Genomic DNA, 18,076 nt, shown 5'->3' with positions numbered 1-18,076 from the left:
CTGCTGAAATTTGCCCTCAGTGAAAGTGGGTATTATTAGGTTAATGGGCACTTAAGAAAGAACTTTGAAAAAGAACAGTACACACAGTACAGGCCCTTTGGCCATGATGTTGTACTGATCCTTTACCCTACTCCAAGATCAACCTAACCCTTCCTTCCCAAATAGCGCTTCATTTTTCTTTCATCCATGTGGCTATCCAAGTCTCCTTAAACCTCTGTAATGCAGGGGTTCCAAACCTTTCTTATGCCATGAACTCCTACCCAAACTGAGAGTCTGTGGACCTCTATATTTTCATCCCAACACCTTAGAGTTATGCCCTGTCAGGGAAACGGGGGAAAGCAACTCCTCTGGGACCCAGCACAGAAATAATGGGCTGAATGGGTCTCCTATCAGGAAAATGCAATGCTTTAAACATCAACAATTCAAATGGGAAATGATTGCAATGAGAGAGGTGAACACAGACTATCAGGCTGATGAAGTTCTGGGAATTGCTACCTCAGCAATGATGGAATCAGATATTATTGCTAGTTCAACTTTGAATCGATTGGACACAGCTGGATAAGGAATTTAGGAAGGACAGCGCATATACTCAGCGACCACTTTATGGGGTACCTTCTGTACCTAATGAAGTGGTCTCTGAGTGTATGTTCATGGTCTTCTGCTGGTGTAGCCCATCCACTTCAGAGTTCAACATGTGTGTTCAGAGATGCTCTTCTGCATGCCGTGTGGTGATTTGAGTTTTTGTCGCTTTCCTGTCACCTTGAACCAGGCTGGACATTCTCCTTTGACCTCTCTCATTAACAAGGCGCTTTCACCTGCAGAATTGCTGCTCACTGGATGTCTTTTTGTTTTGCACACATTTCTCTGTAAGCTCTATAGCTGTTTCGCATGAAGATTCCAGGTGACCAGTAGTTTCTGAGCTACTCAAACCATCCCAGCTCGTACATTTCCTGTCACTTAGACACATTACTTTCCCATTCTGATGTTGGGTCTGAACAACATCTGAACCTCCTGGCCATGTCTGCATGCTTTTATGCAGTAAGTTGCTAGCACTTGATTGGCTGAAAAGATATTGATTAATGGTGTGCCTAATTAACCACTGAGAGTAGACCTACAGAAACCACTGTGAGATGAGTGACTCCACTCTTTCTGCAAGATTCTAGCTCAGGAATAGACTAAAATGCAAATCTGTAGCTCAGCTGAAGAGCTTTAAATGGTGAGCAATGATCAACTTCCCACACCTCCGTGGCAAGGTGACGATATATTCACAGAAATAGTAACCGCAGTTCCCAGCCACGCAAGGTGACACAGCGCCCAGCAAACAGCTTGGTCACAAGGCTCAATTAGCCACAGCACAGACACAGAAATCAATCCCCCACACTAGTGCTTTGCGATCTCTCACCAGCGAGCAGAGCCGCCAGCATTTCACGTTTAGTGCTGAATGGCTCAGAATCCTGTTTGCCTACACATGCCAATTTTGGAAAGGGTGGTGTCTGTAATTAAGCAGGATGTTTTTTGTTTTTGTGTAAAGACTGGAAGTACACAGGAGAACTGGGACGGTGAAAAGTAAATGTAACAGAAAGAGACGAGACTGAAAGAGAAGGGGAGGGGGAGAACGAAGGGAGAGAGGGAGAACCGAGGGAGAGGGAGAGGGAGAACCGAGGGAGAGGGAGAAGGTGAGGGAGAACGAAGGGCGAGGGAGAACGAAGGGCGAGGGAGAACGAAGGGCGAGGGAGAACGAAGGGCGAGGGAGAACGAAGGGCGAGGGAGAACGAAGGGCGAGGGAGAACGAAGGGCGAGGGGGATAGAAGCCAGGTGGCTGAAGGTAAAGAGAAGGAAAGGGGAGATGGAAACCAGTGGAGGGGGTACAGAAAGATCACACTGACCTTGGGTCATGCGGTGGGCCCGACTGATCGATCATCTTGAGCTCTGCTGCAAAGCCTTTCGAGCGTGCGTATTCCAAAAGGCCGCCGATGGGGTTCTTATTCAGGTAGGCGATCAGTTCACTCAGGCCTCCCGACTGGGCAGTGTCGAAGTCCATTGGCACCAGGGTTGGAACGGGGCTCTGTGCAACCGAATTCTCTGTGTTCACGTCTGAGGGCTGTCAGATTGAGGAGAGATTTAGTTACTGGTGAAACAGAAAAGTTCAGGGCGGCACAGGGGAGGGAAGTCTGAATCATAATCGAGCAGGTAGAACAATGACCTGACGTCATGTGGAAACAACAATGCTCAAAGGCATGCGTGGACTACAATAAAACAAAATGAAAAATGCCAGAATTAATCAGCCTACTCCGAATATACTCATGATGTCGTGACCAGATTCTGCTCTAACCTTGTCTGCAAGTTTGCGGATGATACCACTGTAGTGGGCCAAATCTCCAACAATGCATCGGAGATCAGGAAGGAGATAGTGTAGTGCTGTCATGACAGCAAGTTTTCCCTCAAATTCAACAACAGAGCTGGTCATTGAGCTCAGGAGGAGAGGATGATGTATATGCTCCTGTCACATCAACGCTGTTGAGGTTGAGAGCTTCAAGTTCCTCAGTGTGAACATCACCAGGTCCAACCAAGTTGATGCCATGGTCGAGAAAACTTAGCAATGCCTCTGCCTCCTCAGGAGACTAAAGAAATCTGGCATGTCCCAACACTCTTACCATAGAAAGCATTCTGCCTAGGCACCTAACGGCTCTGCGCATGGCTGCAAGAAGCTACAGAGAGTTGAGAATGCAACTCAGCACATCACAGGAACCAGCCTCCCTGCCTCAGTAAAGCAGCCAAAATAATCAAAGACCCCACCCACTCTGGACATTTCTCTCCTCTCCCTCCTCCCATCTGGCAGAAGATACAGAAGTTTGAAAGCACGTACCACCACGCTCAAGGACACTTTCTATCCCACTGTAATCAGTATCGTGTACAAGAAGATGGACTCTCGGCCTCACAATCTTCCTCGTTATGATCTTGCACTTTATCATTTACCTGCACTGCACTTTTTCTGTAGCGTTTACACTTTATTCTGCAGTGCTGTTGTTTAACCTTATTCTAGCTCAATGCACCGTGTAATGATCTAATCTGTATGAACAGTATGCAGGACAAGCTTTGCACATAGCAATAATAAACCAATTCTGAGATCAGCCGATGCCTCAAGGGCCAAATGCATCACCATACATATTTACATTTATTATGAAATTGCTGTGGTGTGTTGGCACAACATACAATTATAGAGTATAAAAATAAAGTTAAAAAATACAGAGATGGAATAAAATGTGAATAAATACATAAACAATAGCACAAAGTAGTTGGGGTCTGGAATAAGCTGCTGGAGGAAGTGGTGGGAAAAGGAATGGTAATGACATTGACCAAGTATGTGAATAAGCAAGGCATAAAGGGATATGGAATTAAGGAAGTAGCACAGATATACACGATATGGGGCAGGAAGAGTAGTGCTCAGTGTAATGTTCTACAGCACCAGCCACCCAGGTTCAGCTCCCGCCGCTGTGTATAGGGAGTTTTATGCTCTCCCACTGTGTGGGTTTCCACCGGGTGCTCCAGTTTTCTCCCACATCCCAAAGGTGAGTAGGTTAGTTGGTCACTTGGCGTGTTTGGACGTCACGGACTTACTGGACGAGAAGGGCCTACTATTGTGCTGTATCGTTAAATAAATAAATAGCATGGATGAAGTGGGCCAAGAGGCCTCTTTGTGTACCAGACAACTCTACGTCATGCATTCAAATAGATGGACAGAGATATACACGTATAAAGACAGAAAAGGTCTTACAAGCATTGCTTGATGTTCCTGGCATGTACAGTAAAATACTGTGACAGATTTTAAAATCCCAGTGGGTGGGATGAATCATTTGAAATAACAGAGCTGCTCTGTGATATCGCTCATCAGTTCCACACACCACATCCTCCTCACCCTCTCGATCAAACCACCGGATTAGAGAAGGTGACCTTACCATCACTAGGCAGGTCCATGGCTTACCCTTGCAGGAAACTGAGGAGAATTCCCGAGGAGGAGGAGGACAGCCGTCTTTGCTGCTAACATCTTGGCCAGTTTTTTGCTGTTTGCTGTGGCAGCGGGAAAGGTCTCATTGCCCAATTTGACCATGATGGTGAATCTATGGAGCAGAGTTTAAAACATGACAATAACATTGACGTCAAAAAGAGCAAAATAAAACCAGTCATGGGTTGCAGCAAGGAGGGGGAAATACTAGAAATGCCAGATTTATTCCTGCATCATAAGGAATTTTTAACCTTGGAGAAACAAACATTTCATCTGCAAGTTATCTAATACATTAATTAACCACTATACTAAGTTAAAAGTAGCACTTTAGCCCTCAGAATGTCACATCCCCACATAGCATCATCTGGAAGGTCAAAGCTCAGCACTTCAAGGAAACCAGCCTCCTCTCTGGGAACTCTTGTCAGATGGCTCACAGCCTCAGTAAAACAGCCAGCATAAAAGACTTCACCCACCCCAAACAATCTCTCTTCTCCCTTCCAGCAGAAGATTAAAAACTCATGTACCACCAGGCTCAAGGACAGCTTCTACCCCACTGCTATCAGACACTTAAACGGATGCCTTGTATGGTAAGATAGATTCTTGACCTCACAATCTATCTTGTGATAAACCTGGACCTTATATATCAGCAATGCACTCTCTCTGTAGCTGTTACATTGTTATTTTTTACATTGCTTTAGCTCAAACCACTTTCTAATGATCTGATCTGTGTGACAATATTTTCACTGTATCTCGGTACAATAATAAATGAATAACAATAATAAACTAATTCCAAAAGCTCTTACAGAATTTATTAAAAAGTAACAAACTAATGTGACATGCGACATCAATTTACTTGCCAAGTCCTCACTCTGATCTCAAGCCTACCTGAGACTCGTGTTTCTTGGGTTAGTACAAGAGGCTCTGGGGATAGTACTGAGGGAGTTCTCACACCATCGTAATGACTGTGCTCACATCAGATGATAAATGGGATCCATTTGCCCAATAGGTGCAGGTAAACAAAAAACACACTGTCGTTATCACAAAGACTGGGGGAAGATTCTCCCTCCACCACAGCCCTTGAATGCATAAAGTTATATTGTTATTCACTGGGGGGGGGGGGGTAGGGAGGAATCTGCTCGCACATTGTGAAAATTGGCAAATGTATTTTTGCACCTCAACGCTGACAACTTAACTAGGTACTCAGCTCCACGCCAGGACCACTACTCAGTAACAGTTACCCCTAGACCCTGCCAAAGCCATTAGGCTGATTAATGCCTCCACCCATTAACCCACTTGCCACTACACATTCAGCAGCCATTCCACTCCACAGCCCTACAGAGCTTATCACCTCCCCGTGCACTGTCACTTTACGCTTACACCCCACACCTCTTACCTGCACTGACATACTGTGTTGTCATATGTCCTGCTGCTACCTAGAGGTGTTCGTCTTGACAAGAGTCACTTTGTTACTTTATCATTTCCTGCTTGATGTTCAGATACTCCTGAACCTAACGTCATTTTATGTACATACAATTAGTCTATGTATCTAAGCGATTCTTATGTATATATGGTCACGCTTAACAGTTCCTTGTACGTTGTGGTTACGGATTGCTTCAATATTTACAGTTGTTTGTATTTTATGCTTATTGTGATTTTTATGCTGCATTGGATCTGGAGTTCTCCTTTGCACTCGTGCTCTGAAGAATGGCAGTAAACAATCTTGAACCTTGGGCTGGCTATAAAGCCTTTGGAGGGCAAGTTCAGAAAATTCTTCCATAAATAAATACAGGTTCACTCTTAAGAGCTTGTGGAGACTTGGAACGTCACCAACAACTCTAGCAAACTTCTCCAGATGCAATTCTGAGGACAGCATTCCAACTGGCTGCATCACCGTCTGGTACGAAGGGGCCACTGCACAGGATTATGCATAGACTAAGCTGAATGGGTTGGAAGCTCAGCCAGCTCCATCATGGGCACTAGCCTCCCCACATCGAGGACACCTTCAAAAGGCGATGCCTCAAAAAAAAAATGGCATCCATCTTTAAGGATCCCACCACTCCCCCAGGATATGTCTTATTACCACCATTGGAGAGGAGGTACAGAAGTCTGAAGACACAGACTCAACATGCTAGGAAGTTTCTTCCCCTTCATCATCAGATTTCTGAATGGACGATAAACCATCCCATGAACACTAACTCACTATTTTACTTAACTTTTATATGTATTTATTATTGTAATTTATTTATACTTGCACTGCTGCTACAAAACAACAAATTTCACGACATGTATCAGTGATACCAAAACTAATTCCGATTCAACCGCTCTGCCAATTTTTTTTTAATCTACTCGGAAACAAGATGGTCAGCAGGCCAACTAATCCATTACACTGACAGCTTACCACTTTTTCCATATTTTTCCCCCAATTCTTAAGATGCAGGATACAGAACGAGTGGTTTACCTGAATTTCAGTCTGAGCAAGGATACACTATTTGGCCTCTGGTGCCTGTTCTGACATTCAGCAAGATGGGGGAATCCTGGACCAGAGGCCATAGCCTCAAAATACAAGGACATCCCTTTAGAAGAGATGAGAAGGAATTTCTTTAGCCAGAGGATGATGAATCTGTGGAATTCACTGCCACAGACATCTCTAGAGGCTGTGTCATTGGAATATTTAAAGCAGAGGTTGGTAGGCTTCTGATTGGTAAAGGCATCAAAGGTCAGGGGGAAGAAAACAGGAGAAAGGGGTTCAGACGGATAATAAATCAACCATGATGGAATGGTGGAGAAGACTCAAATGGGGTGAATGGCATAATTCTGCTGCCAAGTCTTATGGTCTTAACATCGTGGCTGCTCTAGTAGGTTGGCACCACTTAGCCTCTCTCTAATCTCATACCTCTTGATTCCCTTATAACTAAAAGTCTTTAAGCAATTGTGTCCCTGGGAATACTTAATGCGTCAGTATACCCAGCAATTAAATGCTTTGAGCTGATGAGTTAAAACATTATGGGAGATGTTCTCTGTTTGGTAGATAGTAATTCCACATACCTGGGGTCATGGGGAGGCCCACTTTGCGAAACAAGCTGGAATTCGCAGGCATTGCCCGACTTCTGTGCGTACTCCATCAACATGCAGACAGGGTTCTTCCCGGCAGGCAGCATCGGTTGAGAAGCAGTGCACGGTTCATTCTTGGCTTCATTCAGAGCAGTTGGGCACTGGATGGGATCATGGTGAGAGGAGAGAATGATTAAATATGTATTTGGTAGATTTCGGAGGATGGAATGATAACTCTACCACAAACCAGACAAACCGTTTAATAGTTTACAGGTCCAAAGTAAACTTATTATCAAACATTGCATAGAGACTTAATTTCTTGCAGGCATTCACAATAGAACAGAGAGACACAATAGAATCAGAAAAAACTACAGAGACTAACAAGCAATGTGCAAAGGAAGACAAACGGTGCAAAAAAAATTATAGATAACACTGAAATTCAAAATGTTTTTGAATGTGTTACTTCCTCAGAATTGACTTTTTAATGATAGACCGTGTGAAGCTGAACACAAATATAATTTCAGACTACATGTAGAAATTTGGAGAAACAAGAAATTTACTTTTATTGAAATATAATTCATTTAATTGAATAACAGTTCTGATACTTTCAACTAAGCTAAACACGCTTCGTTGATGATTTTCATTTGTACTCCATGTCTGAGGCTTCTTGCTTAAGTGTCCAATAATAATCAGTTAGCACCGACGAATTCCAATTGTCCTGATACTTTTTCTCCATGAGTGCAATGTCCTGGTGAAACCCTTCACCGTGCTCATCACTGACAGCACCAAGATTTGCAGGGAGGGAAGACTAAATGGGAATGCAGAAATTGAAGCTTAAGTGACATGTTGCACTTCATGGTTTGTATACTTGAAGCATGTTGTCAACCAGCTGCGCAGAATTTGGTGCTCTGTAGTTGCCAAGAAAATTCTCAGCAATATCCTTGAATGGCTTCCATACGATTTTTTCTGGTCCCACTAGAAGTTCTTCGAATTGAGTCATTGACGATCTGCTTGATTTGGGACTAACATGAATTCCCTCCTTAATCTTGGCATGTTATTCTGGGAAACATCTGTCTCAAATATTGAATATGTAGAGCTTTTCTAAAACCTATTCTACTACGCAGCATTCGCTATTTCAGCTTACATTATGGACAACATTTTGATTAACTTGAATTATGAGTTGAAATAGCAAATGGCGACAATTTAAAAAATGGTGCAAGATAGGGAAATTTCATACAACACACACAAAATGCTGGTGGAACACAGCAGGCCAGGTAGCATCTATAAGGAGAAGCACTGTCAATGTTTCGGGCCGAGACCCTACGTCAGGGAAATTTCATTGTGATTTTCATGATCCACGGCTCAAAATCTATAAGGTACAGTTGCCAGAAAAAGTTTGTGAACCTTAAGTCACAATAATAGACAAACACAATCTGCCAAAACTAATAACACACAAACAATTGCACTTTTCATGCCTTTATTGAACACATTATTTAATCATTCAGTTCAGGCCAGAAAAAGCACATGAATTTTTGCATTTAATAACTGTCAGACCTTCCTTCAGCAGCAATAACCTCCACCAAACATTTCCTGTAGCTGCTGATCAGACATGCACAATGGCGAGGAGGAATTTTAGAGCATTCCTCCATACAAAACTGTTTCAGTCCATCAATATTTCTGGGATACCTTGAATGAACGGCCCTCTTCAGGTCATGCCACAGCATTTCAATTGCGTTATTCTGGGTTCTGACGTTGCCATTCCAAAACATGAATTTTCTTCTTTTCAAACTATTCTGTTGTTGATCTACTATTATGTTTTGGACCATTGTCTTGTTGCATCATCCAACTTCTATTAAGCTTCAGATGACAGACAACTACCCTGACATTCTCCAGTAAAGAGTCTTGATACAATTTTGAATTCATTTTTCCCCTCAACAATTACAACTGTCCAGACCCTGAGGCAGCAAAGCAGCCCCAAACCATGATGCTCCTTCCACCATGCTGGACAGTTGGGATGAGGTGTGCAGTGCCCTCTTCCCTCCATCTCTGCTGAAAAGTTCGACTTCTGTCTCATCTGTCCACAGAACATTGTCCCAGAAGCGTTGCGAAACATCCAGGTGGTCTTTTGGAAACTTGAAACGTTAAGCAATATTTTTTGGAGAGCAGTGGATTCCTCTGTGGTCCTTCCATGAACACCATTCTTGTTTAGTCTTTTTCTTATATGAACAGACACTTCAGCAAGTACTAGAGATTTCTACGGGTCTTTTGCTTTTTGTTCTGTTTCATCTCCTTCAGCGTTGCACATTGTGCTGCTGGAGTGATCTTTGCAGGACACCCAAGCCTGAGGAGAGTAGTTCCTCCATTTGTAGACAATTTCTCTTTCTGTGGACTGATGAACACGCAGGTCTCTAGAGATGCTTTTGTAGCCTTTTCCAGCTTCATGCAACTCTACAATTCTTCCTCTAAGGTCCTCTGAAAGTTGTTTTGATCGAGGCATGGTGCACATAAACTAATCTTTCTTGAGAAGAGCAGGCTGTCAGTAGGGCAGGGCACCTCAAAAACCCACACCTCCAATCTCATCTCATTGATTGGAACACCTGACTCCAAATAGCTTTTGTAGAAGGCATTACCCCAAAGGGTCACATACTTTTTTGAACCCAAGACTGTGATTATTTAAATGGTGTACTCAGTATTAATAAGTAAAACTGTTTGCATGTTATTAGTTTAGGCAGATTGTGTTTGTCTTATTGTGACCAAGATGAAGATCAGACTACATTTCATGAGTAATTAATATAGAAAACAAGGTAATTGCACAGTGCACAAACTTTTTCTTGCGACCCTACTCACAAAAGTTTTCAACAAGCAAAATCTTTGTTGTCCAGTGTAATCGATAAATAAATGAGGTAAATAAATAAATGCTGCTGAGACGACGAGTTGTAGGTACTGAAAACATGAGTGATCGTCTGCAATATCTAATTAATGAAGATCGCATTGCAGACTTTATAACTCCTTTTGTCAAGATCCATGATGATTACCCACACTGAATGGCCAGTGAAAGAAGGGAGTCATTGAATCTATAACTGCTCCAGTGACACAGAATGGGCCCACCTCCAATCACTGAACCAACTTGTTTATCGGAAATAAGATTTCTTCACAGGAGGGCCAATGAAACAGACTGCATGTTCGTAACGGTCACTGGGCTACTCGGCAGAGTTTCAGCATCAGCCTCTGACACAGGAGATGTACAACAAACGCCCTGGGATTAAATGGTCCATATGCTACTAGTCATAGAACAATACAGCACAGAAAAGGCCCTTTGGCCCATCCAAAACTATTAATCTGCCTAGTCCCATCAACCTGCACCGAGACTGTAGCCCTAGGTAACACTCCTATTCATGTACCTAGCCAAACTCCTCTTAAATGTTGCAACTGAACCTGTATCCACCATTCCCACCAGCAGCTCATTCCACACTCCTACCACCCTCTGAGGGAAGAAGTTCCCTCTCAGGTTCCCCTTAAATATTTCACCTTTCACCCTTAACCCATGGCACTACTGCCAACAGGACTCCTTAAATTGCCAAGTGACAGGACACGCAAAGGATAAATTCACCTTCTATGGAGCAAAAGATCCATTAATTTTAGAGCAGCACAGATTTGGAAGTAATGTGATTAATGAGTAAAAGGTGAGATAGCATCTCTATTGCTAAATTTCTTGTTTAACAGGTTGGGGAGAATCAGAATCAGGTTTATCACTGACACACATCATGAAATTTGTTGTTTCTTGGCAGTACAGTAAAATACACAAAATATACTGTAAATTATAAGTAATACATATAACACATTAAATAAGTAGTGCAAAAAGAGAGCAAAAAATCGTGAGTAGGGTTCATTGTCCATTCAGAAATCTGAGGGGAAGAAGCTGTTCCTGAAACATTGGGTGTGTGTCTTCATCTCGACGGTAGCAGTAAGAAAAGGGCGTGTCGTGGGTGATCGGGATCCTTAATGATGAATGCTGCCTTCTTGAGGAACCACCTATTAAAGATGTCCTGGATGATGGAGAGGCTAGTGCCCATGATGGAGCTGGCTGAGATTACAATCTTCTGCTGCTTTTTCAAAACCTGTGCCATGGTCCTCTTCATACCAGACGGTAATGCTCTCCACATCTATAGAAATTTGCTAGTTTTTGGTCTTAGAAGTCTAAGAGTCACAAATCAACACCATATAGAAGTACACTATTTGATCCATCAGCTTAAATCACTGCTCATCTTTTCAATCACCAGTCTCCTGCGTTCTCCCTGTAACCTTTAACCCCCTTACCATTCAGAACCAATTAACCTTTGCATTAAATACACTCAATGACCTGGTCTTCACAGTCATCTGTGGCAATGAATTCCACAGATTCATCATCCTGTGGCTGAAGAAATTCCTCATCTCAGTTCCAGAGGCTGTGACCTCAGATCCCAAAGCTCTTCCACGTTCAATCTATCTAGGCATTTCAATATCCAGGTTTCATTGAGATTCCCCCCCCCTTTCACCTGCCTTTCGACATTCTGAACTCTATCAAGTACAAGCCGGAGACATAGAGTCTATTAACCCTTTCAATCCAAGGCCCAGCTTAAACAGTTTAGAAATTGGTAGAGCCACTAAGGATGGACTGTTGGCTATGCAGAGACTGAGGGTGGTGCTTTCATTCCCTAATAAGTGTCTTTAGAAACTGTTGTTGGCTGATGTAGACTGTGCTAATCCTTTGTATATGTTCAGAGATCGTCACATCTGGAAGGTAAATGTGGTTACAGATTACAGGTATTCTACAGGATCTCCTGGTCTGGATTCCAGTGCCTTAGAGAACAAATTTCATTGATTTCCCAGTGGCTAATTCCATTCCCCGTTCTCATTCCAACATGTCGGCCCATGGCCTCCCCTACTGCCATGACGATGCCACTCAGGTGGGAGAAGCTTCACTTCGTATTCCTTCACCCTCATCTCCTTTTCCACTCCTTATTCTGGCTCCCCTCTTACCCCCATGCCTTCTCCTCACCTGCCCATCGCCTTCTTCTGGTTGCCCTCCTCCTTCCCCTTCCCCCATGATCCACTGACCTCTCCCGTCAGATTCCTTCTTTTCAGCCCTTTAGCTTTTCCACCTATCACTTTGCAGCTTCTCATGTGATACAAGTGACTTTGACCATGGAATGATAGTTGGTCAGACGGGGTGGTTTGAGTATCTCAGAAACCACTGATCTCCTGGGATTTTCACACGTATCAGTCTCTAGAGTTTACAGAGAATGGTATGAAAAACAATACATCCAGTGAGTGGTCGATCTGTGGACAAAAATGCTTTGTTAATGAGAGATTGGAGGAAAATGGCTGGACTAGTTCTGACAGGAAAGCAACAGTAACTCAAATAACCATGCATTACAACAGCAGTGTGTAGAAGGGCACTTCTGAATACACAACATGTCGGACCTCGAAGTGGATGGACTACAGCAGCAGAAGAGCACGAACATTCACTCAGAGGCCACCGAGTGTACGTCAGTGATAATAAACCTGATTCGGATTCTAATGACAAGCCTCAGTGCACAGAAAATAACCAACAGGTGTTAAGTTTTTGAGAACAATAAGATCTGGGAGGTGTGTTAAAATCGTAATTAAACTAGGCGGAGGTGTACCCTTTCAAAGAAAAGCTTGCATTAACAAAGCAAAAACATATTTCTTGCTATGGTTTTTAGAAGGCCACACCGAGTTCCACTCCTGTACCTACTGAAGTGGCCAAACCTGATTCTGATTCACCCCGTGAACTTGCAACAATAATCTGCAAACTGATTAATGGCACCGCGTAAAAGGAACTTACAAAGAGGAAACACTGAAAATAGCTATTGATACATCGTTTCTATTGCTGTTGCTATTCGTTGTGTGCCATGTGTTAGTGATACAAATGTTTCTAAAGTATGTTACCGGTACGAAAACCACAGCAAAGCAAAGCAAGGACTTTTAAACCAACACCAAAAGAGCAGGCAGACATCGTGTTTAGCTTACAGCATAACACCAACCTCCGATATCGCCATAGGTTCCTGTTGCGGCGAAGGAGGAGGAATCTCGATGTCTTCACCGAGCATCTCCTTCAGCAGCACCTTCAGAGCATTGGTTGCTGCATCTTTCTTTGCGGTCTTCTTGCTATTGGCTTCGGCTGGGGGGAACTTCCTGCCATCTATGGCGGCCTGCATCCTGAACCTTCGGTGTGGGTGGGGTGGGGGGGGAGGAAGACAGTTAGGAAAACACAGCAATTACATAGTGCACATCAAAGTGCCACATAGCCAATGAACTGATGACAGGGGACGATGGGTGGTATTACATAATAAATCGAGCTCATGCAAAGAGAACCCACAATCCAAGGCAGCAAAGGTTGCAGGGTCGGGTCTAACTTTTGGAGAAACTAAAGGTTCCTGTTCTAGAGCACACCAGATGCCACTCTCAAAAAGAATCCAAAGAATAATACCGAAGTATCTACAGTAATCTGGCATTCTATCAGGATCCCTGGCGACTTTCCCCATTAACTGCTCATGTAATAGTATTCCCAGCAGTTTCAAATTCATTCCTGCTCTTGGATGGCAGAATTTATTGTCAATCCTGAGCTCCCCAAACTGTGCATTGGAGAGTTACAGAGCATTACACCACACAAACAAGCAATCTGGTTCTTGTTGAACTGTTATTCTGCCTAGTACCATTGATTCGCACTCCATACCCCTCCCATCCGCACACTTATCCAAATCTCTCTTCAATGGGTGCCACTGTTACGTACTAGTTACTATGACGTTATTACAGCTCAGGAGTTCTGGAGTTTGAAGTTCAATTCTGGTGCCATCTGTAAGCAATTTGTACATTCTTCCCATTTACATTCTCAGTCCAAAGATGTACCAGTTATTAGGTTAATTGGTCATTGTAAATTGTCCCGTGATTAGCCTAAGGTTAAATAGATGGGTCGTTGGGCGGTGCAGCTCGTTGGGCCAGAAGGATCCGTTCTGCACTGCATCTCCAAATGAAATAAAATTGAACCTGCATCCACCATTACAACTGGCAGCTCATTCCACCCTGAGTGCAGAAGTCCCACCTCAATTAAGTGTCTAATTCACTGGTGGACCTGGAGTCACATGAGCCAATTCAAATGTAACTGATTTACATCCTCTGAAGGACATTGAAGGACCTGGCAGCACTGATGTCACCATCAGTATCACAGAATCTAGCTTGATAATTTTAGATTGATTTTATCGCTGTAATTTAACTCATCAGTTGGAAAGATAAAGTTGAAACTTGTGGATTAATAGCCCAGTCCTATGGATTCTGGTCCAATAACTTATCACCTTTGTACTGTTGAGACTAGGGTGTAGAATTGCTGTTTTTCTATTAGTTTCCTTCTAGTTTTACCTTTCCTATGCTTGCTTGTATTTTTATATAATCATCTTTGTTTATTTGTGTTTTTGCACAAGTTTGTAAATCTGGCAGGAACAAAGGAAACGACAAGTATGGAGTGCTGCAGGAGGGGTGGATACAGCCACACCCTACCTTAAGACACCAATAAAGGTGATTTGATTCCAAACAATTGGTTTATTGATCATTACAGAATGTCTCTCTGGTGCCTCTCTTCCCCTTTTCCCAACCACGATTCTCCTTGCCCTGTCCGCTTCCCATTCTCATTCCACAATAGATGCCCATATCAGAATAAGATTTGTCATGAATTTTTTTTTTGCGGCAGCAGTACAGTGCAATACATAAAATTACTACAGTACTGTGCAAGTCTTAGGTACCATAGCTATGCATATGTGCCCAAGATTTTTGCACAGTACTGTATAAACATCTGTAGAGCATACTCAGTAGACTGAATGGCCTAATTCTGCTCTTATGTCTTATGGTCTAGATACATGTAATTGATCAGTAAATCTTCTAATAATTGCCTATTATGTGTTTTTCTGCAACAAGTGTCACACAACTTCAATCTGGCTATTTCAAAGGTCAATTGCTATCACCTGGATTCTGTTTATCTCTAGTTTGAGTAAGAGATGACCACAACTTTTCCTTTTTCCCTCTTTCCTTTATTTGCTCTTCATTCTTGTAACACTTACTAAAATGGCCATAACCACCAAGTTTTATGCTTTATTCTTGACTTCCAAAGAAACTGGACCAATATCACCACAATTCAACAAAATCAGAATCAGATTTACTATCACTGACACGTCGTGAAATTTGTTGCTTCACGTCAGAAGCATTAAAACAACTGCCGTACCTGCTTCTTAACATCGTGCTTTCAGCTATATGTGATTAGAAACAAATAATTTTTGCTCAGCCAATGGATGCCTAACTTAATCCGAATCCTCACCTCTTCCTGGGCTTCTGTACCTCCCTCTACAACTGGATCCTCTACTTCCTAACTGGAAAGCCACAATCTGTGCGGATTGGAAATAGCATCTCAACCTCATTGACAATCAACACTGCTGAGCCTAAGGGACGTGTGCTTAGCCCACTGCTCTACTCTCTCTACACCCACAATTGTGTGGCTAGGCACAATTCAAATGCCATCTATAAATTTGCTGATGACACAATCATTGTTGGCAGAATCTCAAGTGGTGACAAGAGGGTGTACAGGAGCGAGATGAGTGGTGTCACAGCAACAACCCTGCACTCAACTGCAGTAACACAACATTTCTACAAATGTACAGTGAAGAGCACTCTGTCTGGCTGCATCACAGTCTGGCATGTGGGGTGGAGGGGAGAAGCTACTGCACAGGATCGAAATAAATTGCAGAGATGTAAAATTAGTCAGCTCCATCATGGGCCCGAGCCTTCGTAGTACTCAGAACATCTTTCAAGGAGCGGTGCCTCTGAAAGATGGCATCTATCATTTAGATCGCCATCACCAAGGACATGCTACCATCAGGAAGGAGGTGCAGAATTCGGACAGCACATGATTCAGAAACAACTTCTTCCCCTCTACTATCTGATTTCTTAATGAACCCACGAACATTACCTCACTACTTTTTATTTCTTTTTTGCACTATTGAACTACTTAATATATATATATCCACATTGCAGTTATTTTTCTCTATGACCATGTATTGTAATGCACCACTGCCGCAAAGTTAACAAATTGCACAACGTACGCTACTGATATTAAACCAGATTCTGGATCTTAGTAGTGACCTGTGAAAATGCAGAATCTGATCTACCCTGTCCCCTAGCCCACTAAACGTTAATGCCATTCAGTCTGGTGAAGAGCTGACAGTTGAAAACCCATTGACTGGAACAGTCAGCGGATCTGTGTAAATCCGCTGGGGCGTCCAAGCTCATGTCTGCATGCCCGTGTCAGAGTCCACTGGATGCTGGATGCCTGTCCTATGACTAATGAACTGTGTCTGTGTGTGGGAGGGAGGGAGGTACACGGCTTGTTTTGCTGTTGTTGCTTGGTGTGTTCTGTGCTCTTCTGCCAACATTAACGGGTATGCTATTTTGGCACTGGAAAGTGTGGCGATACTTGCAGGCTGCCCCAGCACATCCTCAGGTGTGTTAGTTGTTAACACAAATGCCACATTTCACTACATTTTGATGTAGGCATGATAAATAAACTTGAATTTTGATCTTGATCTTGAGTTAAACTCCACTGTGAATCTTTCCCACTTGACATTTGGAGAGGTATAATATGATTAGGAATAGTCGGCATGGCTTTGTCAAGGGCAGGTCGTGCCTTACGAGCCTGATTGAATTTTTTGAGGATGTGACTAAACACATTGATGAAGGAAGAGAAGTAGATGTAGTGTGTATGGATTTCAGCAAGACATTTGATAAGGTACCCCATGCAAGGCTTATTGAGAAAGTAAGGAGGAATAGGATCCAAGGAGACTTTGCTTTGTGGATCCAGAACTGGCTTGCCCACAGAAGGCAGAGAGGTTGTAGACGGGTCATATTCCGCATGGAGGTCGGTCACCAGTGGAGTGCTACAGGGATCTGTCTGGGACCCTTACTCTTCGTGAGTTTTATAAATGACGTGGATGAGGAAGTGGAGGGATGGGTTAGTAAGTTTGCTGATGACACAAAGGTTGGAGGTGTTGTGGATAGTGTGGAGGGCTGTCTGAGGTTACATCGGGACATTGATAGGATGCAAAACTGGGCTGAGAAGTGGCAGATGGAGTTCAACCCAGATAAGTGTGAGGTGGTTCATTTTGGTAGGTCAAATATGATGGCAGAATATAGCATTAATGGTAAGACTCTTAGCAGTGTGGAGGATCAGAGGGATCATGGGGTCCGAGTCCATAGGACGCTCAAAGCAGCTGCGCAGGTTGACCCTGTGGTTAAGAAGGAGTATGGTGTTTTGGCCTTCATCAATCGTGGAATTGAATTTAGGAGCCGGAGGTAATGTTGCAGCTATATAGGACCCTGGTCAGACCCCACTTGGAGTACTGTGTTCAGTTCTGGTCGCCTCACTACAGGAAGGATGTGGAAGCCATAGAAAGGGTGCAGAGGTGATTTGCCTGGATTGGGGAGCATGCCTTATGAGAATAGGTTGAGTGAACACGGCCTTTTCTCCTTGGACCAATGAAGGATGAGAGGTGACCTGACAAATGTGTATAAGATGATGAGAGGCACTGATTGTGTGGATAGTCAGAGGCTTTTTCCCAGGGCTGAAATGGTTGCCATAAGAGGACACAGGTTTAAGGTGCTGGGGACTAGGTACAGAGATGTCAGGGGTAAGTTTTTTTACTCAGAGAATGGAGAGTGCGTGGAATGGGCTGCCGGTACGGTGGTGGAGACAAATACAATAGGGTCTTTTAAGAGACTTTTAGATAGGTACATGGCGCTTAGTATAATAGAGGGCTATGGGTAAGCCTAGTAATTTCTACGGTAGGGACATGTTCGGCACAACTTTGTGGGCTGAAGGGCCTGTATTGTGCTGGAGGTTTTCTATGAGTTAAATGCACGGCTGCTCGAAGCTGGGGGTTCAGAATGACTTAAAATTTACAAGGCATTTGTTTTAGAGAA

The 18,076-nt window shown here is 43.3% G+C and overlaps 1 protein-coding gene across 3 annotated transcripts in view; it reads right to left on the bottom strand.

Annotated features, from left to right (window-relative positions):
* The window catches only part of adar (adenosine deaminase RNA specific), a 113,444-nt gene that overhangs the window by 49,529 nt on the left and 45,839 nt on the right, over positions 1–18,076 (bottom strand). For all 3 annotated transcript variants that reach the window (XM_073061236.1, XM_073061235.1, XM_073061237.1), the window contains exons 3-6: positions 13,102–13,282; positions 7,049–7,215; positions 3,983–4,118; positions 1,887–2,101 (exon numbers count right to left, since the gene is read on the bottom strand). In XM_073061236.1, the coding sequence (XP_072917337.1) occupies positions 1,887–2,101; positions 3,983–4,118; positions 7,049–7,215; positions 13,102–13,282 (699 nt within the window). The remainder of the gene's footprint in view (positions 1–1,886; positions 2,102–3,982; positions 4,119–7,048; positions 7,216–13,101; positions 13,283–18,076) is intronic.

Source organism: Hemitrygon akajei, chromosome 11 (genome assembly GCF_048418815.1).
Source record: "Hemitrygon akajei chromosome 11, sHemAka1.3, whole genome shotgun sequence".
Lineage (NCBI taxonomy): Eukaryota > Metazoa > Chordata > Chondrichthyes > Myliobatiformes > Dasyatidae > Hemitrygon > Hemitrygon akajei.
Note: the sequence above shows the minus strand (reverse complement) of the source record. Positions and strands in the feature narration are given on the sequence as shown.